Source organism: Aethalodelphis obliquidens, unplaced genomic scaffold, assembly GCF_003676395.1.
Source record: "Aethalodelphis obliquidens isolate GAN/ISIS:26980383/991018 unplaced genomic scaffold, ASM367639v1 scaffold1, whole genome shotgun sequence".
Lineage (NCBI taxonomy): Eukaryota > Metazoa > Chordata > Mammalia > Artiodactyla > Delphinidae > Aethalodelphis > Aethalodelphis obliquidens.
In genome coordinates this window covers 106871220-106889196 of record NW_020837945.1, presented here as the reverse complement: position 1 = coordinate 106889196, position 17977 = coordinate 106871220, and the positions used below count along the sequence as shown (strand labels likewise).

At 39.7% G+C, this 17977-nt stretch overlaps 1 protein-coding gene across 1 annotated transcript in view; it reads right to left on the bottom strand.

Annotated features, from left to right (window-relative positions):
• Positions 1-650: 650 nt before the first annotated feature.
• VEPH1 (ventricular zone expressed PH domain containing 1) overlaps positions 651-17977 on the bottom strand; it is a 209491-nt gene continuing 192164 nt past the window's right edge. The window contains exons 12-13 of the mRNA XM_027113273.1: positions 5346-5482; positions 651-1368 (exon numbers count right to left, since the gene is read on the bottom strand). Coding sequence (XP_026969074.1) covers positions 1132-1368; positions 5346-5482 — 374 coding nt within the window. The 3' untranslated portion in view covers positions 651-1131. The remainder of the gene's footprint in view (positions 1369-5345; positions 5483-17977) is intronic.

The following is a 17977-nucleotide window of genomic DNA, read 5'->3' as shown; positions in this document are numbered from 1 at the left end:
ACCACACTCAGGGTGAGGAGGTTATACCAGGGTTTGGGTCACTGGAAGTCATTCTAGAATTCTGCCTACTACAGCTTAATTTTTTTTAAATTATGGGTAATGGCAAAAACCAATAAATGTTTGTAATTTGGAGATATTAAAGTGCTGAATACAAAGAAGAAACGTATAGAACTTTAAAATCTCAAAGTTTAATGGAAATGACACATATTTTGAAGATGGGAAAATGGTTTTCTGTGCTTACCCTGGCTTACACTTACTGCCTTGGGCAGGAGAAATATCCAAGTATCTAAACTTTAGATCATATTATATGAACCTAAAAGGAATAATCAAATAAGGAGTTTGAAGGACATTTAATTACATAATTGGCTTAACTTGAGAACCATTTTACAAAGTGTTAGCCTCACTTGTATTAGGAGAGGATAAATGTAATTATATTTCCGTAAGTAAGTTATATGGTTTTCCTCAGTGTTCATCAATTTGACTTTTCCTTGTAGGTTTTTTTTTCTTTTAATACTTTTTTTTTTTTTTTTTTTTTGTGGTACGCGGGGCTCTCACTGTTGTGGCCTCTCCTGTTGCAGAGCACAGGCTTCGGACGCACAGGCTCAGCGGCCATGGCTCACGGGCCCAGCCGCTCCACAGCATGTGGGATCTTCCTGGACCGGGACTCGAACCCGTGTCCCCTGCATCGGCAGGCAGACTCTCAACCACTGCGCCACCAGGGAAGCCCCTTCTTTTAATACTTTTGACAGATTATTTTTCATCAGAAGTACGTAATCTTCCCTTAGGATAGGTAGTTCAGGTATCTTTTAAAGTTGTTTTCTTACAATGTACAATAACATGTCTATGGAAGTTTCTAGATCCCTACTCTCCCCTTTCTGGCTTCATACCATCTGTAGCTCCTTTTCCCATATGCCTCACACAGCTCTTCTGGAGTTAATGCAAATGCCATGTGGATCTGAAATGTACTCAGGATCTTGCCACTTTTAGGTCCTGATTCTTGGGGAAAACTGCTCCATTGGTATTTAATAAAAAAACAGCATGACATGGTGAATTTATCTCTTTTTCCTGACATTGGCAATGACAGTGCAATGCCCATTGTATACAACTGGTGTGAGGTCGGCTTGCAAATCCCTACAGATATGTGGTTACTTCCCTACTTTCCCTCTCTTTCGCTTGGGCAACTGCCACATTGATGCACTGGAGCCACTCTTCTGCATTCTTCTCATCCTTGGCCTTGAAAACATAGCTTTTATTGTCTGTGAAGATTTCGAAAGCCCGAGGGAGAGAGCGGTCCCTGCGTTTCTTGGCCACAACTTTCACACTCTGTACTTTGCTGAGTTCTATTGGTGAGTCATCAGGATCATCTTTCTGAAATGCATGGGAAGGAAAGAACATGAGCTAGCTTTCAACAGCATGGAAAGATCTCTGGCTCCTGGAGAATTTTCTAAGAGGATCAGAATCCTTTCACTTCATGTGGCTTAAGACCTTTGTTATTTTGGGTGCTAAAGCCTCAAAGAGTCATTAGAGCAAATGAAGGAGTGAGCAACTGGCTTTTTGTTGTACTATCTAGGGTTGAAACAAAATAGCCAATTTATAGAAAATTATTATACAGTGGGATTGGGAAAAATGCTTGATTCATATTTCTTTGACTTTATGTCATTTTCTACTGACATTAACACTGTATTAATAGAGCAAAATGCAGCAGTACAATTTGGCGTAATATTAACTCAGAATCTGAGATAATTTTACAGGCTTGACATTTAATTTTCTTTTGTGTTACCTCTGAGAAAGAGGTATTAATTGAACAAACAGGGTTCCAATGTTTAAGTCGATGAAACTGTTTTTGAAACTCTCTTGAGCTTTGGAAGCATGATTTGTCCACAAACATTAAGGGAAGGAATATTTAATGATGTTACATTTTCTTTGCATTAAAGCAGATGCTTAAGGATCTCTCTAACACCAGAGTCATCATGATAGGCTAGCATGAATATTTTTAAGGAGTCAGATACTTCTTTAAAGCAATTTCAGGTCTTTAATATTCCTGAGCCCATTCTGTCCACTGGAGAATGTACCTGTGTTTGAGAATCTTGCCTACCCTCCTTTCCCATCTCCCTTTCACAATCACCCTTCTCTCACTTTGCAGTGGAAAGGCATCTTTTTCACTCGTCCTAAACTTTCTATGGTGTATTGTCCACCTTGGAAAAATCTCAGGAGCATCAAACAAAAAGAGTAATTCAAAATACTGATGTCAGCAGAAGAGAGAGTCCAGAAATAAACCCACCTATGGTTAATTAATCTTGAACAAAGGAGGCAAGAATATACAATGGGAAAAAGACAGTCTCTTCAGAAAGCGGTGTTGGGAAAGTTGGACAGCTGCATGTAAGTCAATGAAGTTAGAACACACCCTCATACCACACACAAAAATAAACTCAAAATTGAGTAAAGACTTAAACATAAGACATGACACCATAGACCTCTTAGAAGAGACCATAGGCAAAACATTCTCTGACATAAATAGTACCAATGTTTTCTTAGGTCAGTCTCCCAAGGCAATAGAAGTAAAAACAAAGTAAACAAATGAAACCTAATCAAACTTACAAGTTTTTGCACAGAAAAATAAACCATAAACAAAACGAAAAGACAAACTGCAGAATGGGATAAAATATTTGCAAATGATGCAGCTGACAAGGGCTTAATTTCCAAAATATGCATACAGCTCATACAACTCAACAACAAAAAAACAAACAACCCAATGGAAAAATGGGCGGAAGACCTAAATAGACATTTCTCCAAAGAAAAAATACAGATGGCCAATAGGCACATGGAAAGATGCTCAACATCGCTAATTATTAGAGAAATGCAAATCAAAACTGTAATAAGGTACCACCTCACACCAGTCGGAATGGCCATCATTAAAAAGTCTACAAATAACAAAATGCTGGAGAGGGTGTGGAGAAAAGGGAACCCTCCTACACTGTTGGTGGGAATGTAAGTTGGTGCAGCCACTGTGGAAACAGTACGGATGTTCCTCAGAAAACTAAAAATAGAATTATCATATGATTCAGCAATCCCACTCCTGGGCATATATCTGGACAAAACTGTAATTCATAAAGATACATGCAACTCTATGTTCATAGCAGCACTATTCACAATAGCCAAGACATGGAAACAACCTAAATGTCCATCAACAGATGAATGGATAAGGAAAATGTGGTACATATATACAATGGACTATTACTCAGCCACAACTACCAAGCTCACGCACCACAACTACTGAAGCCCGCGTGCTTAGAGCCCATGCTCTGCAACAAGAGAAGCCACTGCAATGAGAAGCCCACACACTGCAACGAAGAGTAGCCCCCGCTCACCGCAACTAGAGAAAGCCTGTGCACAGCAACGAAGACCCAGTGCAGCCAAAAAAAAAAAAAAAAAAAAGTGAAAAATAAGACACTATAGTCTTTTAGTTCTTACTTTAAAATGCACATTTTCCTCATTTACAAGAAAATCCCTTTATGATGTGGCTGAAGCTTCAGCCGGACTGCTGACCACTGCATGGTTACTGTCTCCCTGGGGATGAGAGGGATTTTGCTGTGGTCTTCATGCTATATTATATTATTTCTTAATATTTGAGCCAAATGTTCTGTCATATTTCTGGAATGTCAAACCATTATTTCCTGATAAAGATGTCAAATAAGTTAGCCAATTATACAATAGCTTATTCTCTAAACTTTATTAAAAAGCTCCGAATCAAGAAGTATAAAGGTCATTATTTGAGTTCAGGGAAAACATTCTTATGCACTAACTCTACTTTGTTAATGCATAAGAGGGATCTGAAAAATCACTACATCTTAACTTCTATTCTGATTTCTTTAATAAAGACAGGAAATTCAAATGGTCATTTTAAACACTTTAAAAATGCTTCAGTGTGAACTTATGCTAAAAAAATGTTTCCTTAAACCGCCAATAACTTTTCGAATTGAACACACCATTATACTTCCCATTTAAAAAGACCTTCAGCCCATCTGTATATTTTATAAAACACACAGATGAAGAAAGTAACATGAGTTCAAAATAGATGTCACCAAAATGTTCTTTTTCATTCAAAAAGTTAATGTGAAGTCTTATTAACTAAAAGAGCGTTGATCAGAATTTGTCATAATCCAGATACACCATACTTGATTCCTGTTGAGTAGTAAGTTCAAATAAATTTTGTAACGAGCACTCCAAAGATATAGTGCATGTGCTCTTAGTGAAATGTAATTTTTAAGTAATTTAACACTCTCATTAATTAATTCAGACACAGTTTGGTTTGCCTCTGACCCTGTATTTTAAGTGTACATGGGAAGCTGGACAGTGTACCCATTTAAGAACATGCTTTGGTGTCACATTGCCTGAGCCACCTCCAGTTTTACCCTTTCTCACCTTACTGGCTCTAACCTTGGACAAGCCTATCAGTCTCTTTGTGCCTCAGTTTCTCCATCTATAAAATGGCAATAACAATAGTGTTGTCCTCAAAGGACTGTTCCGAAGATAGATAGAGGCAATCCAGTGTGGCATGTGATAAGCTCTGATAAGTTATTATTATTATATCTCAAAATGGTCAAGAAGTAGGTCAAAATTTCATGCTCCCTGATCTGTAATGAGTAGAGTTTAATGATAAATAAAACTGATTTGAAAAGAAAGGGATAACTTTGCATTGTTGATTGCAATAGAATATTATTTCACAAGTTTCCCACTGAAAATTCAGAATATGAATATTTACTGAGCATCCTACTTCAGATTGAAAATTATATTAAATGAATATTTATTAATTCTTTCAGAATTCTATTCTATTCATTAACTGAATATTAAATGAAAGAAAGATAGTAATATTTTTCCCTAATCAGAATTGAATTTGGTTGACTACAAAAAGTACTTAAAATAAATCAGCCTTTTTTTCTTCCTCCCTGCCTACTGTCTCCTTCGTCAGGTCCCTACCTCCAAATATAACCTTCAATCCTAAAAGAAGTCAGAGTCAATGTCATAAGCCACACATTTATTTAGGTGATCCACAAGGAAACAGAAGGTACGGTATTCAAGTCGAGATCCCCGGGTACACCTTCTGTGGTTCGTCTTCTAAAACTTAAGTTAACCAAAAAACCCTCCCGTAATAAACTGAAGAGGTACAGTGAACCAACTAACACAGGAATGAACAGAGTAGACAGTCAAAGGGGCATATATAATAAAATGACACTGTAAAATGGAGAAGGAAAACATTATTGGCCTTTTAACTCAAGACAAAATGCCTAGCTGGCAGAGATCAAGACCTTAAAAATGCAAGTGTAAAAGATGGTAGGGGTACTTACAGACTTTCCTTTTTGAAACAGAAGTTGATTTCCAGCCAGTGTAAAATAGCGGGTTTTCCACCTTTTGATGAACTTCCATCTGACTTGCTTCTCTTTAAGTTTTCCTTCTATGAGAGGCTGGCCATCTTGATTTACAACTGTTGAAGGTAACAGAACGATCAAGGCATTTATTTTCCATTATTTATTTGGCAAGTGATCAAAAGTCAGAATTGTACAGTGAACCAGACCCAGTAAGTACATTTGGATAGTGGGCTAACAAATTATTAATTTGGTTAACCTTCCCCCTTTTGTCCCTAAAAGAATGCACAATTTAGATATGATAATGGAAAACTGTCGAAAGCCCTCATTGAGATTTGCAAAAGGAACATAGTTCACGAAAAGAGCATTTGGTTAGCAGTTTTTTTTGTTTGTTTGTTTGTTTTTTTGGTATGCGGGCCTCTCACTGTTGTGGCCCCTCCCGCTGCGGAGCACAGGCTCCGGACGCGCAGGCCCAGCGGCCATGGTTCACGGGCCCAGCAGCTCCGCAGCACGTGGGATCCTCCCGGACCGGGGCACGAACCTGTGTGCCCTGTAATGGCAGGCGGACTCTCAACCACTGCGCCACCAAGGAAGCCCTGGTTAGCAGTTTTGTAAGGTTCATCCAGACATTCAGCTTTCTGTGCTTCCTAACTCCTTTGTTTCATGGTATTCTGTTCACGTGAACTGCTTAGAAATATAACTTTATAAATAATCATAAACCAAGTATACTTAGCTATTTGGCAGCAAAAGTCAATGTAGTGCTCCAAAAGATGTGTTTTTCTGAATCCTTAACAGATGCAAAGGCAAACTTACCTAACTCTTTTGAACATGATTTTTCCACTCTGGTACACACACACTCTGTCTCCACTGTCCATATTTGAATCTTCACCTAGTTAAAAACTGATCGTTTCATGTTTCAACTCAAACGTTGCTTCCTCTGGGAGACCTTTCCCAAACCCAGACTCGAGTGACTTTGTCTTCTACACGTTCTCAAAGCAACTGGCGTGTTTCTTTTCTATCAGGTATCATCATTTGTAGATGATTATTGGTATTTACCTTATTAATGTCTTTCTTTCCCATTCAACTGAAAGCTCCATGAGGGCAGGGTCTTTGCTTTGTTCACTATTGTTACATCAGGCATCTAACCTAGTATGGAGTCTATAAATTTTTGTCGAATGAGTGAATGAATGGATTCATTTTACACTGAAGTAGAGTGTGTATGATTACACATAACCATAGAATTAGAAGTCCGGTTACAATGTCAGAAGTTTAAATGTTGAACTGAAGAATTCCATTTGTTTTACCAGCTACATAAGATTCACTCTTCAAATTTCAAAATCATGTGAAAGCATCTGATTTCTGGGGAGTATGACAATATTTATTTATATACATTAATGTTCAATTTTCATAGCACCTTGAAAATGATGAAATTTGTTCACCACTATGAAATTTGGACAGTACCTCTTTAACCATATGAACACAACCTATCCTTCCCATCTACCATTTCTCTTATCTAACGTAGGTAAAAAAATTACCTCAGACAGGGGATTTGTCTACCTTAACAGCACTGTTGGGTTAAGAATAATGCAATGTATAGTTTTTATAAACAAAGTTCTATTAAAGTTAATCTAGCTTTTTTCCCTTCTTGTCTGATGACTAGTCAATTGGATGTTCCATTGTCAATCCCAAATTAAGGCTAATAACTGAAACAACATATGAAATATATTGTTAGATAGTGATAGGGTTATGATGAAGATAGAATAGAGGGTGAGTGACTTGGGGGTTGGTGCACATGCATTTAAGTGGTCAGGAAAGAGCTTGCATATTTGAGGTGGCATTTAATCTGAGGCTTCAGTGATGAGAAGTGTCCCCCATTTTCTGCGATGCTCCACGGTGGCTAGTACTAGGTATAGCATAGAGGGTATGGAAAGCAGTCACTCAAGAATCATTGACAATCAATGTCAAGAAAATTATCTCAGTGTTCTGCTTTGCTTTACTAGGAATCATCTGATTTAGAGCTTTCTTAAAGCTAGTATGCTCTTTGCAAATTTAAATTTTCCATAAACACAGTGCTTGCTTCCTTTGTGCAGCAGGTAAAGCACTTAGGACACCATGTCTTCCCCACGTGCTACTGGTCCTAGAGGGCAGGGACAGCCTGCTTGCCATGTGCTCACAGTGTCGTCCTGGGCTAGGGGTTCCATGAATGTCTGCTAACACGTGCTGTTGAGTCATGAAGAGTACAGCAGCCTGTCTGGGAGGAGGAAGGGAAGGTCCAACGGAGTTCCAAGAGGAGAAAACAAACCAACAAGCAACTAAGTAACAACAAGGAAAAACCCAAGCCAAAAATAGGATTAATTTTTTTCTAAAACACCCATTTCCTATGCTTTCAAATTAGAAAAAAATGCTGATCTAATTGTAATGTTGAAGGATTTTTGAATAACAATTCAGAAGAGTTCGATTCGAGTCCTCTTAACCACTGATTTCTGCTCAGCAAAGAGGAAATAATAATCGCTCCCACCTGCTTTACAAGGATGTTGAGAGATCAAAAATCAAAATAAAGAGATTTATGTGAGGACACTAGGTAAGTAGCAAAGAACTACTACCCCTGCCCCCCTCTTTTATTAAAGAACGTACTTCACCTTTTGTAACCACATCGCTGTCTTGCCATTTTTAATGGTAAGATGATTTAATATAATGCAATGTCATTTTTTTTTTATAAATTTATTTATTTTTGGCTGTGTTGGGTCTTCGTTTCTGCGCAAGGGCTTTCTCTAGTTGTGGCAAGCGGGGGCCACTCTTCATCGCGGTGCGCGGGCCTCTCACTGTCGCGGCCTCTCTTGTTGCAGAGCACAGGCTCCAGATGCGCAGGCTCAGTAGTTGTGGCTCACGGGCCTAGTTGCTCTGCGGCATGTGGGATCTTCCCAGACCAGGGCTCGAACTCGTGTCCCCTGCATTGGCAGGCGGATTCTCAACCACTGCGCCACCAGGGAAGCCCCTGAAATGTCATTTAATAACAGAATATTTTTCCAGTCTTTCTCCCATATTTACTCAAAGAAACATTTGAAATAGTCATGATATCTGAGCTGATTTGAAATCACTATTGGTTTAGGTAATATTTAAGCACGTGTGTCCTTCTAGATCTGACATAGGGAATTAGCTACAAGAACTTCTCCTCAACATAGATCCAAATCTCAAGGCAGGTCCAAATGGTTCACTTTAAGTGTATGTGACGGAAGTCGCACTTGGCAAAATAGTTGAGGGAATTGTTTGAGACATGGAGTGGCTGGGATATCATACCCACACAACCACATGCCCACAATGACTGTGAGAGACTTCAGAGAAAATGATAGGCTTACTGGAGAACAAAAGGATGAAGGATGATGGAGAAATGCTGCTAAGTGAAGACTTTTCACTGTAGCCCAGTGCAAGTGGATCCCAGGGGAAAAGTCCATGGAAAGGATTTTAGGAAGGAAATGTTAGCAGCACTTTAAACTAGCTGCATGTTAGGGCCTTAATTTAGGCATCAGAGTCGGCTTCAGATAATATGTAAAAGCCAGGCTATCTGTAGCTGTAGGATTAATTTAAAAATAGTTTCAAAAGGCAAAAAAAAAAAAAAAAAAAGACTTAAATTTTTTTCCAGTGGCTATCCCCGGTCCTAAAAAATTTTTTTTTATAATTATGTCTGGCTTATGTGTGACTGGCCATGTGTCCTTTTAATAGGCCTATTGCCCATAGCATGTCCTGGGTAAGCAATAATTCTCACATGATATTGCAGTTTCTTCATGATCAAAACAGGAAACTAATTCTTTCTAAGGATGATCATATTCCACTTGAAAAATAACATGTGGAATGAGCCTATGAGGGAATGATTGTGTGTCTAAAACTATCTTGTTTGCACATAATGCATAAAGGATATTTAAATATTTTCTCTCTTGCCAATTAACACATAATTTCATTCAAAGCACCACAATTTGGCTAAGACATTCTTTACCAACCAGGATCTGCTCCTTTTTTAAATTATCAGTTGGCTGAAAAAACTATGGAATATTAAACTGAATTCTCTAGAGCAATTGGAACCCAAACTATTACCATGTTTATCAACTTAAAAGTCTTTTAGAATGCTAATACAAACGGTCATATATTAATTGTATTCCTTTTGTGCACCAAGAGTTGAAAATATTTATGTTGATAAAAGATGAAATTTGAAGGTGTTAGTCTTACTCAACACAAAGTTGGTGAATAAAAGTGAAATAATATCAGACCAGATACCTTAAAGCAAGAAAGAATATTCCTCTGTTGATCTACCAACGATATCCAGTCATCTCACACATAATTTTGAGCACAGATAAGCTGTAAGGCACTGTGTTTGGATCTGAGGGGGTCATAAAGCCCAGCTCAGAGAGAGCTTGAGTTTATCATCTTGTGGGGAGATAAAGCATTTTACGAATTTGACAACTCAGTGTAGAGTTTGGCAAGTGCCCCTGCAGAAGTAAAAGCCAAGCATTACAGAACTCAAAGAAAGGAAATTCTTCCAGCTGGGAGAGGGTGACATGGGGGCTAGGCCCCCGCTGAAGAAGGGAGAAAGGAACTTCTAGAAGGAGTACAGAGAAGGCCTGAAGTAACAAGTGGGACATGTGAGGGAAAGTGCATGAAAAGAAAAAAACTTAAAGAAGCTGGAAGAATCAATGAACTCAGAAGCAAGTTCACTTCTTCTGCAAGTAAAGCAGTCACTTTGGTCAAAGTCATGAGCTGAAGGTGGGGGATCGGCAGGCGATTCAAGACTTTTTGGTGTAAGATCCAGGAAAGAGATTGGGTATCAAATAGTCATGGGGAGGCCATATTGGACTTCATTTGAAAGTTCTTCTGAAATCCCATTAGAAAGGACCTTGCTTTTCTTAAGGACCAAGGAGGGGCCTAGAGCCTGCGAAGGTCCAGCTAGCACAGACATGAAGCTCACAGACCCCAGATGGGATCTGCTATGGATCAGGCATGGCTGCAGCAGGAAACGGGGGCACCTCAAGCTGGGCAACTGAGGGCAGTTAATAAAAGGACTACTTACACAGATGTGGGCAAGGTGTAGGAAAAGCACCTTAGTACTCTGGGGCCAGGAGCCAGGAGGAGGCATAACACCCCTCTCTGGCTGAAGAGGAAAGCGAAGAGAACAGTTAGGACCCAGAAGGAGACCTGTATGCAAGAGCGCTGCCTGACAGGAGTTGTGGCTGTGGATTGAGGACACAGTCAACCTGCGGTGACCAAGCAGGGAGGGAGTCGGGAATAAATAAGCAGACCTCACTCTGCTCCCTCCCTCTGATCTCCTGCCAGAATGTAACTGAAAGCCAGAAGTAAGGAGAATGGAACACCCTGGGAGGCACCTATTCTAAACTGGGTGTAGGAAGCAGAAAAGCTTCTTGGAGAAAATGTGTCTGAGCTGAATTCTGAAGGACAAGTAGCAGTGATGAAGGTGAAGTGAAGAAGGATATTCTGGAAAAAAAACCCAAAACATATGCTAAGGGCTGAGGCCGACAGAGTGGGCATGAAATGCATTCTAGGAACTGTCACTCATTCTTTGTGATGGAACCTGGTGGGGCTTGGCAAACAAGAGATGTGATGTGAGATTCAAGAAGAGACTCATCTTGAAGATCCCTGGACATCGTGCAAAGTGGAAGCTAATACTTTGTAACATAACATCATAAAAAATAATAATTTCTGTAGTCATATAACCCCTTTATCTCAAGAGCACAAGAGCTCAATAATTCAAGGTCTCCACCTTGTTTTAAGATCTGTTGCAGTTGTGAATATGTTTTTAGCCAATTATAATTTAGTTAAACATAGTGTGTTGAACGCCATGTTTACTCCTTACTATAATAAATCATACAGGGCTGTACCAAAGACTTTCTCTGGCCTAGGCCTAGGGCTGATGAGGTAAGGGCAGTGACTTTGGAGTCAGACCTCAGCTGAAGTCCAGAATCTGTTACTTTAACAGCTGACTTGTCTTGTACAAGTTGTTTAACTTCACTGAGCTTCGATTTCCTCTTCTCCAAAGATGTCATGCTTAACAACAGGGCCACTGTGAATGGCTGTGCACTGCACAAAAACACTCAGCCAAGGGGTAAGTAGGGGCTGAAATTCAGCCCGAATTTTGCTGTTTAAGTCTACACCCCCAAGTGGACATCATCCACCATAAATAAAGGCACAAAAATGCTGTAAAGGTTAACAGTAGCCTTGCTTAACTAAGTTCTGGTACATAATAAGAGGTCAACAAACAGTAGCTATTATCATCATGATCATGACCATGATCATGAACATAAAATCATCATCATCTCTTACTGTGATGAAGAACAGGTGGTTTTTATAAATACCATATCCTAATGACTTTAGGATAAAACCCATCTCCCTCCCTCCAATTAAGGATGTAATGAAACCTATACTATATTAAAGTGTTAGGAACAGTGAGAGAATTCAGAGTAAGACAGGAAACCCTTTTAAAGTTCAAGGACTGCAGGCTTTGAACTTGAGGTGTCACAAGCAATTCAAAGAGTCCCAAAGGGAGGTGAACTCTTCTGTTGTTGAGTAACAGATCCACTTGTTCACAAAGACTGCCATATTCAAGCTAATCCAATAGTGGATTGGGCTGCACTGGGAGCCTTTTCCACATCATTGGTGGTCGCTCCCTTTTATTCCAGAGTTCCTGCTTATTCTTATGACAGTAGGTGGTGACATGTCCCCCACCGTTAACTACTATTCACATTGTACCGACCTCTATCCATACCCAGAAGTTCCTTATATGTATGCTTTCTGGCTTATGCAACTTTTGTCTTGAAAATATTGCATTGTACAAGAATAATTAAGACGGTTGTGAATTTAATTTGTGATGTTCGAATTCTTAGATATTTTTTCTTGATTGTTAAAGACAAATACCTTCAAAAGAAGGCATATTCTGGAAGAAAAAACGTCAATCTCAAATACTTAGTTTTAAAAGAAGAACTGAGAAAAAGTATCTTTTAAAAACTTTTCCCTTGAAATGACTGCTTCTGGGAATTACAACTCCTGTACAGTCTGTGGGGAATTATTTTTTATGTATTGAGAGTCTCATCTTTACTTCAATTCCCTTCTATGGTTTTACTGATTTTCTTGTATGTGTGCCAGTTCTTATAAAGCCAACTCTAATTACAGAGGATATGCTTAAAGAGGGATAGAATCATTAAATGAGGAGGTCATAGGAGCCACATTTGGTAGGCTGAGCATCTGTGGTTTCTGAAATCACTGAGGATTGTAATAAATGGCATGTTTCGTATGAATATCCAGGCAGTTTTAGAAGCTCATATTTCCTTACAGTAGTAAATAAACGAGGTGGTATCATCCAGCATCCATTTTGTAACATTCTACAAGATGCGTGGGGCCCAAAAAAGGACAAACTCATTTTGACAGCAGCCCTTTGAGGGCACTTTCACCTGTGCTGAATGGCTTCCTTTCTCAGTAATTTCATACCCATCAAAATGTAGTCTGTTTTCTAGGCTTCTCTATTAATCACTGAAATATTGTTCTAAAAAAAGCCTCAGAACTACTCTTTTATAAGCTTGTAGAGCAGTGTTTCCCAAACTGTGTTCTGAGGGCCACCTACATCAGAATTACCTGCTGCCTTCTTAAAATGCACGCTACAAGGAACCACCCCAAACCTACTGAAGCAAAATTTTGGGGTAGGGTGAGGGACCCTGCGTTTTTAACAGGGTCCCCAGGTTATTCTAACATAGCTCAGGAACTTCTAGGAAATGATAGTAGCCTCATGGTAGACGACAGTAATAGGTCGTACAATATCCAAAATAGTAAAACTGCAAAACCAATAGTGGGAAGAAAACTGTTATGACCTTTCCATAAAATTAAAGAATAGGATAGCAGTATAAGATCACATGCATGTCCTTGGCTTAAGTTAATAGAGTTATAGAAGAAAATGTTCAGAATCAATGTTTGTGGAATTTGGCTTACTTATGGTTTCATCAGTGAAAGAAAAATTCTAAGGCCACTTGCCAAGAAGGTAACCTGCTCAGTAAGTTCTGAGCAGTAAGTATGGTCACCTTTGTGCCCTTATGGGAACCTATCAAAGAAGACTGGCCCAGACTCGCCCAGTAACGACTGACAGGGACCAATGGGAAAAGATCAGGGGTGGTAGAAATGAATGGAGAGAATTGCTCAACCTTATTCTTGAACTTTGAATAAAAAAGGGTTCCATACACACTTTCCAGGTTGGTCCCATGCTGTCATCTCATTAATATGATGTCATGGATAGGTACTGCTGGCAACACCTGACCATAGGATTTTAGACAGTTTAAAATGCTGAGTACTTTCCGGCACGGCCTTGACATTGTACAGCTTTCTTTGTATGGAAAAAAATAGATCTGACACACTTGTACCAGCTCTGTGATAAGGAGGGTCACCTTGTTTGGGTTGTACAAGTTGCACACGTTAGCCATTGTCCCACCTGCATGCATGTACATTCTTGGTGTTTAAGAGCATTCTAAGGTGTGTCTACACTGCTTTTGTGGAATTACTTAACACAATTTCCATCTGGTGTGGTTCAACACTTGGCCTCAAACCTTTTGGCAATAAATAGAAGTTTTACAATGTCTGCACTGGAAGCTTTATCTGTATCGTATACACCATAACACTGTGTGTATTTGACATACATACATACACACACAATAACTACTCTCTGTAAATAAAATGATCTCTCATAGTACTTTTGAGAAGAGCTTATTTAAGAAAATACTGTTTATACAAAGAATACATTTGGCACAAAAGATACACTGCAAATGTCATCATATGAATACCTTGTTCCCCTTAACAATGAATTATTGTGAATTCATTAATTCGCTTTTTGTCACCACTTGCCTAAGAAAAATTTTACTAAAAATTTTTTGAGAAAATACAAAATTGGTCATTCATTTATTTGGCAGATATTTATTGAGTACCTACTGTGTGCTAGGGGCTGAGGATAGATGGATGAGGGGGACTCCTTCCATAGAACTTGTTTACTGCAGGAAGTAGACATTAATCAGATAATCACATGCAAAAGCCAACCAAATGAAAGAATAACAACAACAAAAAACAAGATGACAGGTATATCAAGTATTATAGGGAGAGGCTCCGAAGTACTTTGAGGACCTTAGCATAAATCAGGAGGTTATAGAAAGGCAATGAATCTGAGTTGTAATGGGAAAGCTAAGATCTACATTAACTAGGTGATGAGGGGAGAAAGGGCACTCCTAGCAGAAGAACAGCAGATACAAAAGCATAGTGGCAGGAAGAAGTGAGGTGAGTATAAGAAACTGAAAGGAGTTCTTTCTGGGCAGAGCAGAAAGGAGCAGATGGCACTGGGGACAAGATGAGGCTGGAAAGGCTGGGAGAGAACGTTGCATGTGAAGCTCTCAGGCACATGATATGGAGTTTGGTCTTTAAGCTAAGAGCTGTGGGAAGCCATGGTAAGGTTTTATGCAGAGAGTGGTCCCATCAGATCTGTGCCTCGAAGAGGTCATTCTGGCTGCAATGTGGGAAGGAGGTCGGAAGGTCCAAGTAGCACAGTCAGGAGGCTATTGCCATTATTTTAGGTTAGAGGTGATGGTAGTTTGCTTTAGGGCAATGGAGAGAGGTGAACAGAGTTGAGCACAGTTGAGAAGGTAAATCCACAATACTGGGTGATAGATTAGATAGGGGTAGGAGAGAGGGAAGTGGGTCTCTGGCTGATGCATCAGAATGAGTGATGTTGTATTTACTGAAATGGGGAATGCTGGAAGAAAATCAAGTGTTGTTTGTTTTTTTGGGGGGGGGGGAGGGGACAAGGGCAGGACCCCTATGAGTTTTAATTTAAATGAACTGAGTTTGAGATGCCTTTGAAGTACCAAGCAGGTGATGGGAGAAGTCAATCAGAGGAGGGGCCTGGACTGCAGATACACATTTGGGAGTTTTGTCATAGAAGAGGTTACTGAAGCCGCAGAAGCAGTGGAGATTGACAGAGGAGAGAGTTACAGTGAGGGGAAGAGAGGTGCTCTGACAATGAATAGGTGGATAGAGGAAGATGGGCCTGGAAAGGAGGCTGAGAAGGAGTGTCTAGAGTAGGAGGGAGACCCAAGGAGTGCTGTCTCAGAAGGCAAAGGGAGAAATGTTTGAGGAAGGAGGAATTGGCCAACAGAATTGAATGCTGCTTAAGGCAAGTGACACAAGGACTGAACATACCCCGTGCCTGGGACCTGCGTGGCCTTAAATGACCACAGAGATAATGGGCTTAGAGGCCAGATTAGAGAGGGTTGAAGCAGGAGGAGAAGGAGGCAAGGAAATTCAGAGTGAGCAGTGACGGGACTCTTTTGGCTTTCAAGAGGAGGTGAGAGAGAGGCAGTAGGGAAAGGGAAAGGAGACGTTAAGCCAGTTGAAAGTGTTTAAAAGCCCATGGGAGTTAAAGTTGGAGGGAGACATTGAATAAAAAAGAGAGAAAGGGTAATCTACGCTGTGGAGTTTCTGAGAAGGTGGAAGGGCTGAGATCCAAGGCAAAATATGAGGTATTTGATGACTTCATTCTCAGTGGCCGCTAAACGCACTTATATGTCTTTTACATAGGGGAGCTTGTGGCTGAAAAATAAATTTCATTCCTAATGTATTTGTATAGGTAGATAAAAAATTAAGATTACTCTGAAAGGTGATGACTAGAGCTCTTTTAAAAGATATTAAGTTCTTTATTTTAGAAAACTACATAAAAATTCTTATGTCACTTCAAATCTGTAAAGTGATAGAGACTGATTTATTCACTCTAGTCTGCCTTTCTAAAGCATGCTTCTCCTCCTCCATGGGTTGTCTTGACTCGGCTTATTCTCTGAGTGGAAGAGGACACATTTCAATGCCTGATGATTTGTTTGTGGGTAACCACAGTGATTCACGCTTTGCTGCAAGTAAACTTTCAGCCTACCAAGATAAGATTGTTGTTGACCCAATATGGAAAGGCAGAAGGATTAGGATAGTGACGCTGGTTGAAAAATGGAAATTAACCCCTGCAGGGTATTAGGCTACTGATCTTAGCTTATTTCTCATAGAGGCTCACAGGTTATTAGCAAGCTTACTATGAACTCTGTGTGTATTGAAACCGTTTAGTAAAATATTAAAATTGGGTAACCATATAGTGTTGAAACTTTGTACATAGCAACATTTTCTTCTTATAAAAGCTTACTTTGCAAAAGCTGCTATTTCAAGGTTTCAGTTTAGTAAGTTATTTTTTTTAATTTTGAGAAAGAATTAGATTTTAAAGTTGCATTTCAAAACAAATCTTATTTCTTCTATCATCATCCTATCACTTTACATGATCCATGAATTACTCCGTCATCCATCTATATGCCAAATACTTGTTAAATGCTACCATGTGCCAGGTACTGGGTAGGGCATACAAAGAAAAATAATGGATGGTTTTTCCACCTCTAGTTTACTGTCTAGTGGGAGAGATTGATGGCAATGTGCTGTGTACACTACAGAAGGTGTGGGCAGAGAACGGAAAGGACAGAGAGGAGAGAGTTTATTCTGTTGGGGTGGTGTGTCCATGTATGCCAGTGTGTATGCACGTCTGTGTGTGTGTGTGTCTGTGTTTGTATGTGTGTTTGAGAGAGACAGAGACAGAGACAGAGAGAGAATGTGAGTGTGGGAAGGCTTAACAGAGAGGCATAGAACAGGGAGATGGGAAGAGGGGAAAGGGAAAAAGATTTCAGGATAAGGATAATAACTTATCTGAGTTGATGAGCATGTATTTATTTTGTCATTAACTAATTCAAAGTATCTTTGAACAACAGTCTGGGGTTCAGTCTTATGAACCGAGACATTAACAGTATATACGTATGAAAATGTGATGTTATCCTGCCCAACCACTGTCCTGTTTTTGGCACTCCAACCACATTTAACATGGAAGACAACATGCTCACACACTGTGGTAGGAGGGAAGGCATCATAAGACAAACCCAGTCACTGCATAAATCCAAAGTGGGTTTTCTTTTGTCACCCTTAAAGTTCTGTGAAAGTTGGCACTAAAATTAAATGGAAAAGTTTCATACTAATGGACCCACAGGCTATTTATGTCTTATGAGTTCGGTCCTCAGAGGTCATTTAGCCCATTTTCTTTTTTTTTTTTTCGCCGTGCGGCATGCAGGATCCCAGTTCCCTGACCAGTGATCGAACCTGTGCCCCCTGCAGTGGAAGCACGGAGACTTAACCACTGGACCACCAGGGAAGTCCCTAGCCCATTTTCATGTTGGTGTCTGGAGTGGAAAGCCATCTAGCTCACGCTGAAGGTGTCCAGCAAAGGAGAGCCACACTGCTGTTACCAGTTTCTAGTGTCTGAAGAATATCTCCTGACAGAGGTCTTTCTTATCCTGATAGCATTTTGAAACCATCTCTATTTGCCCATGTGATATAATGGACAGCATGGTCTTATAGCACAAATGTTTGAAATCAAGTTCTGAAGAGGAATCAAGATAGATGGTTGAAGTCTGTCTGAAAAAATGTTTTTCATTCTCTTTTATAACCTAAGGAGACCTCCTACAGACAATCACATTCAATATCTAAATATCCAGTGACTAAGAGAGTGATCC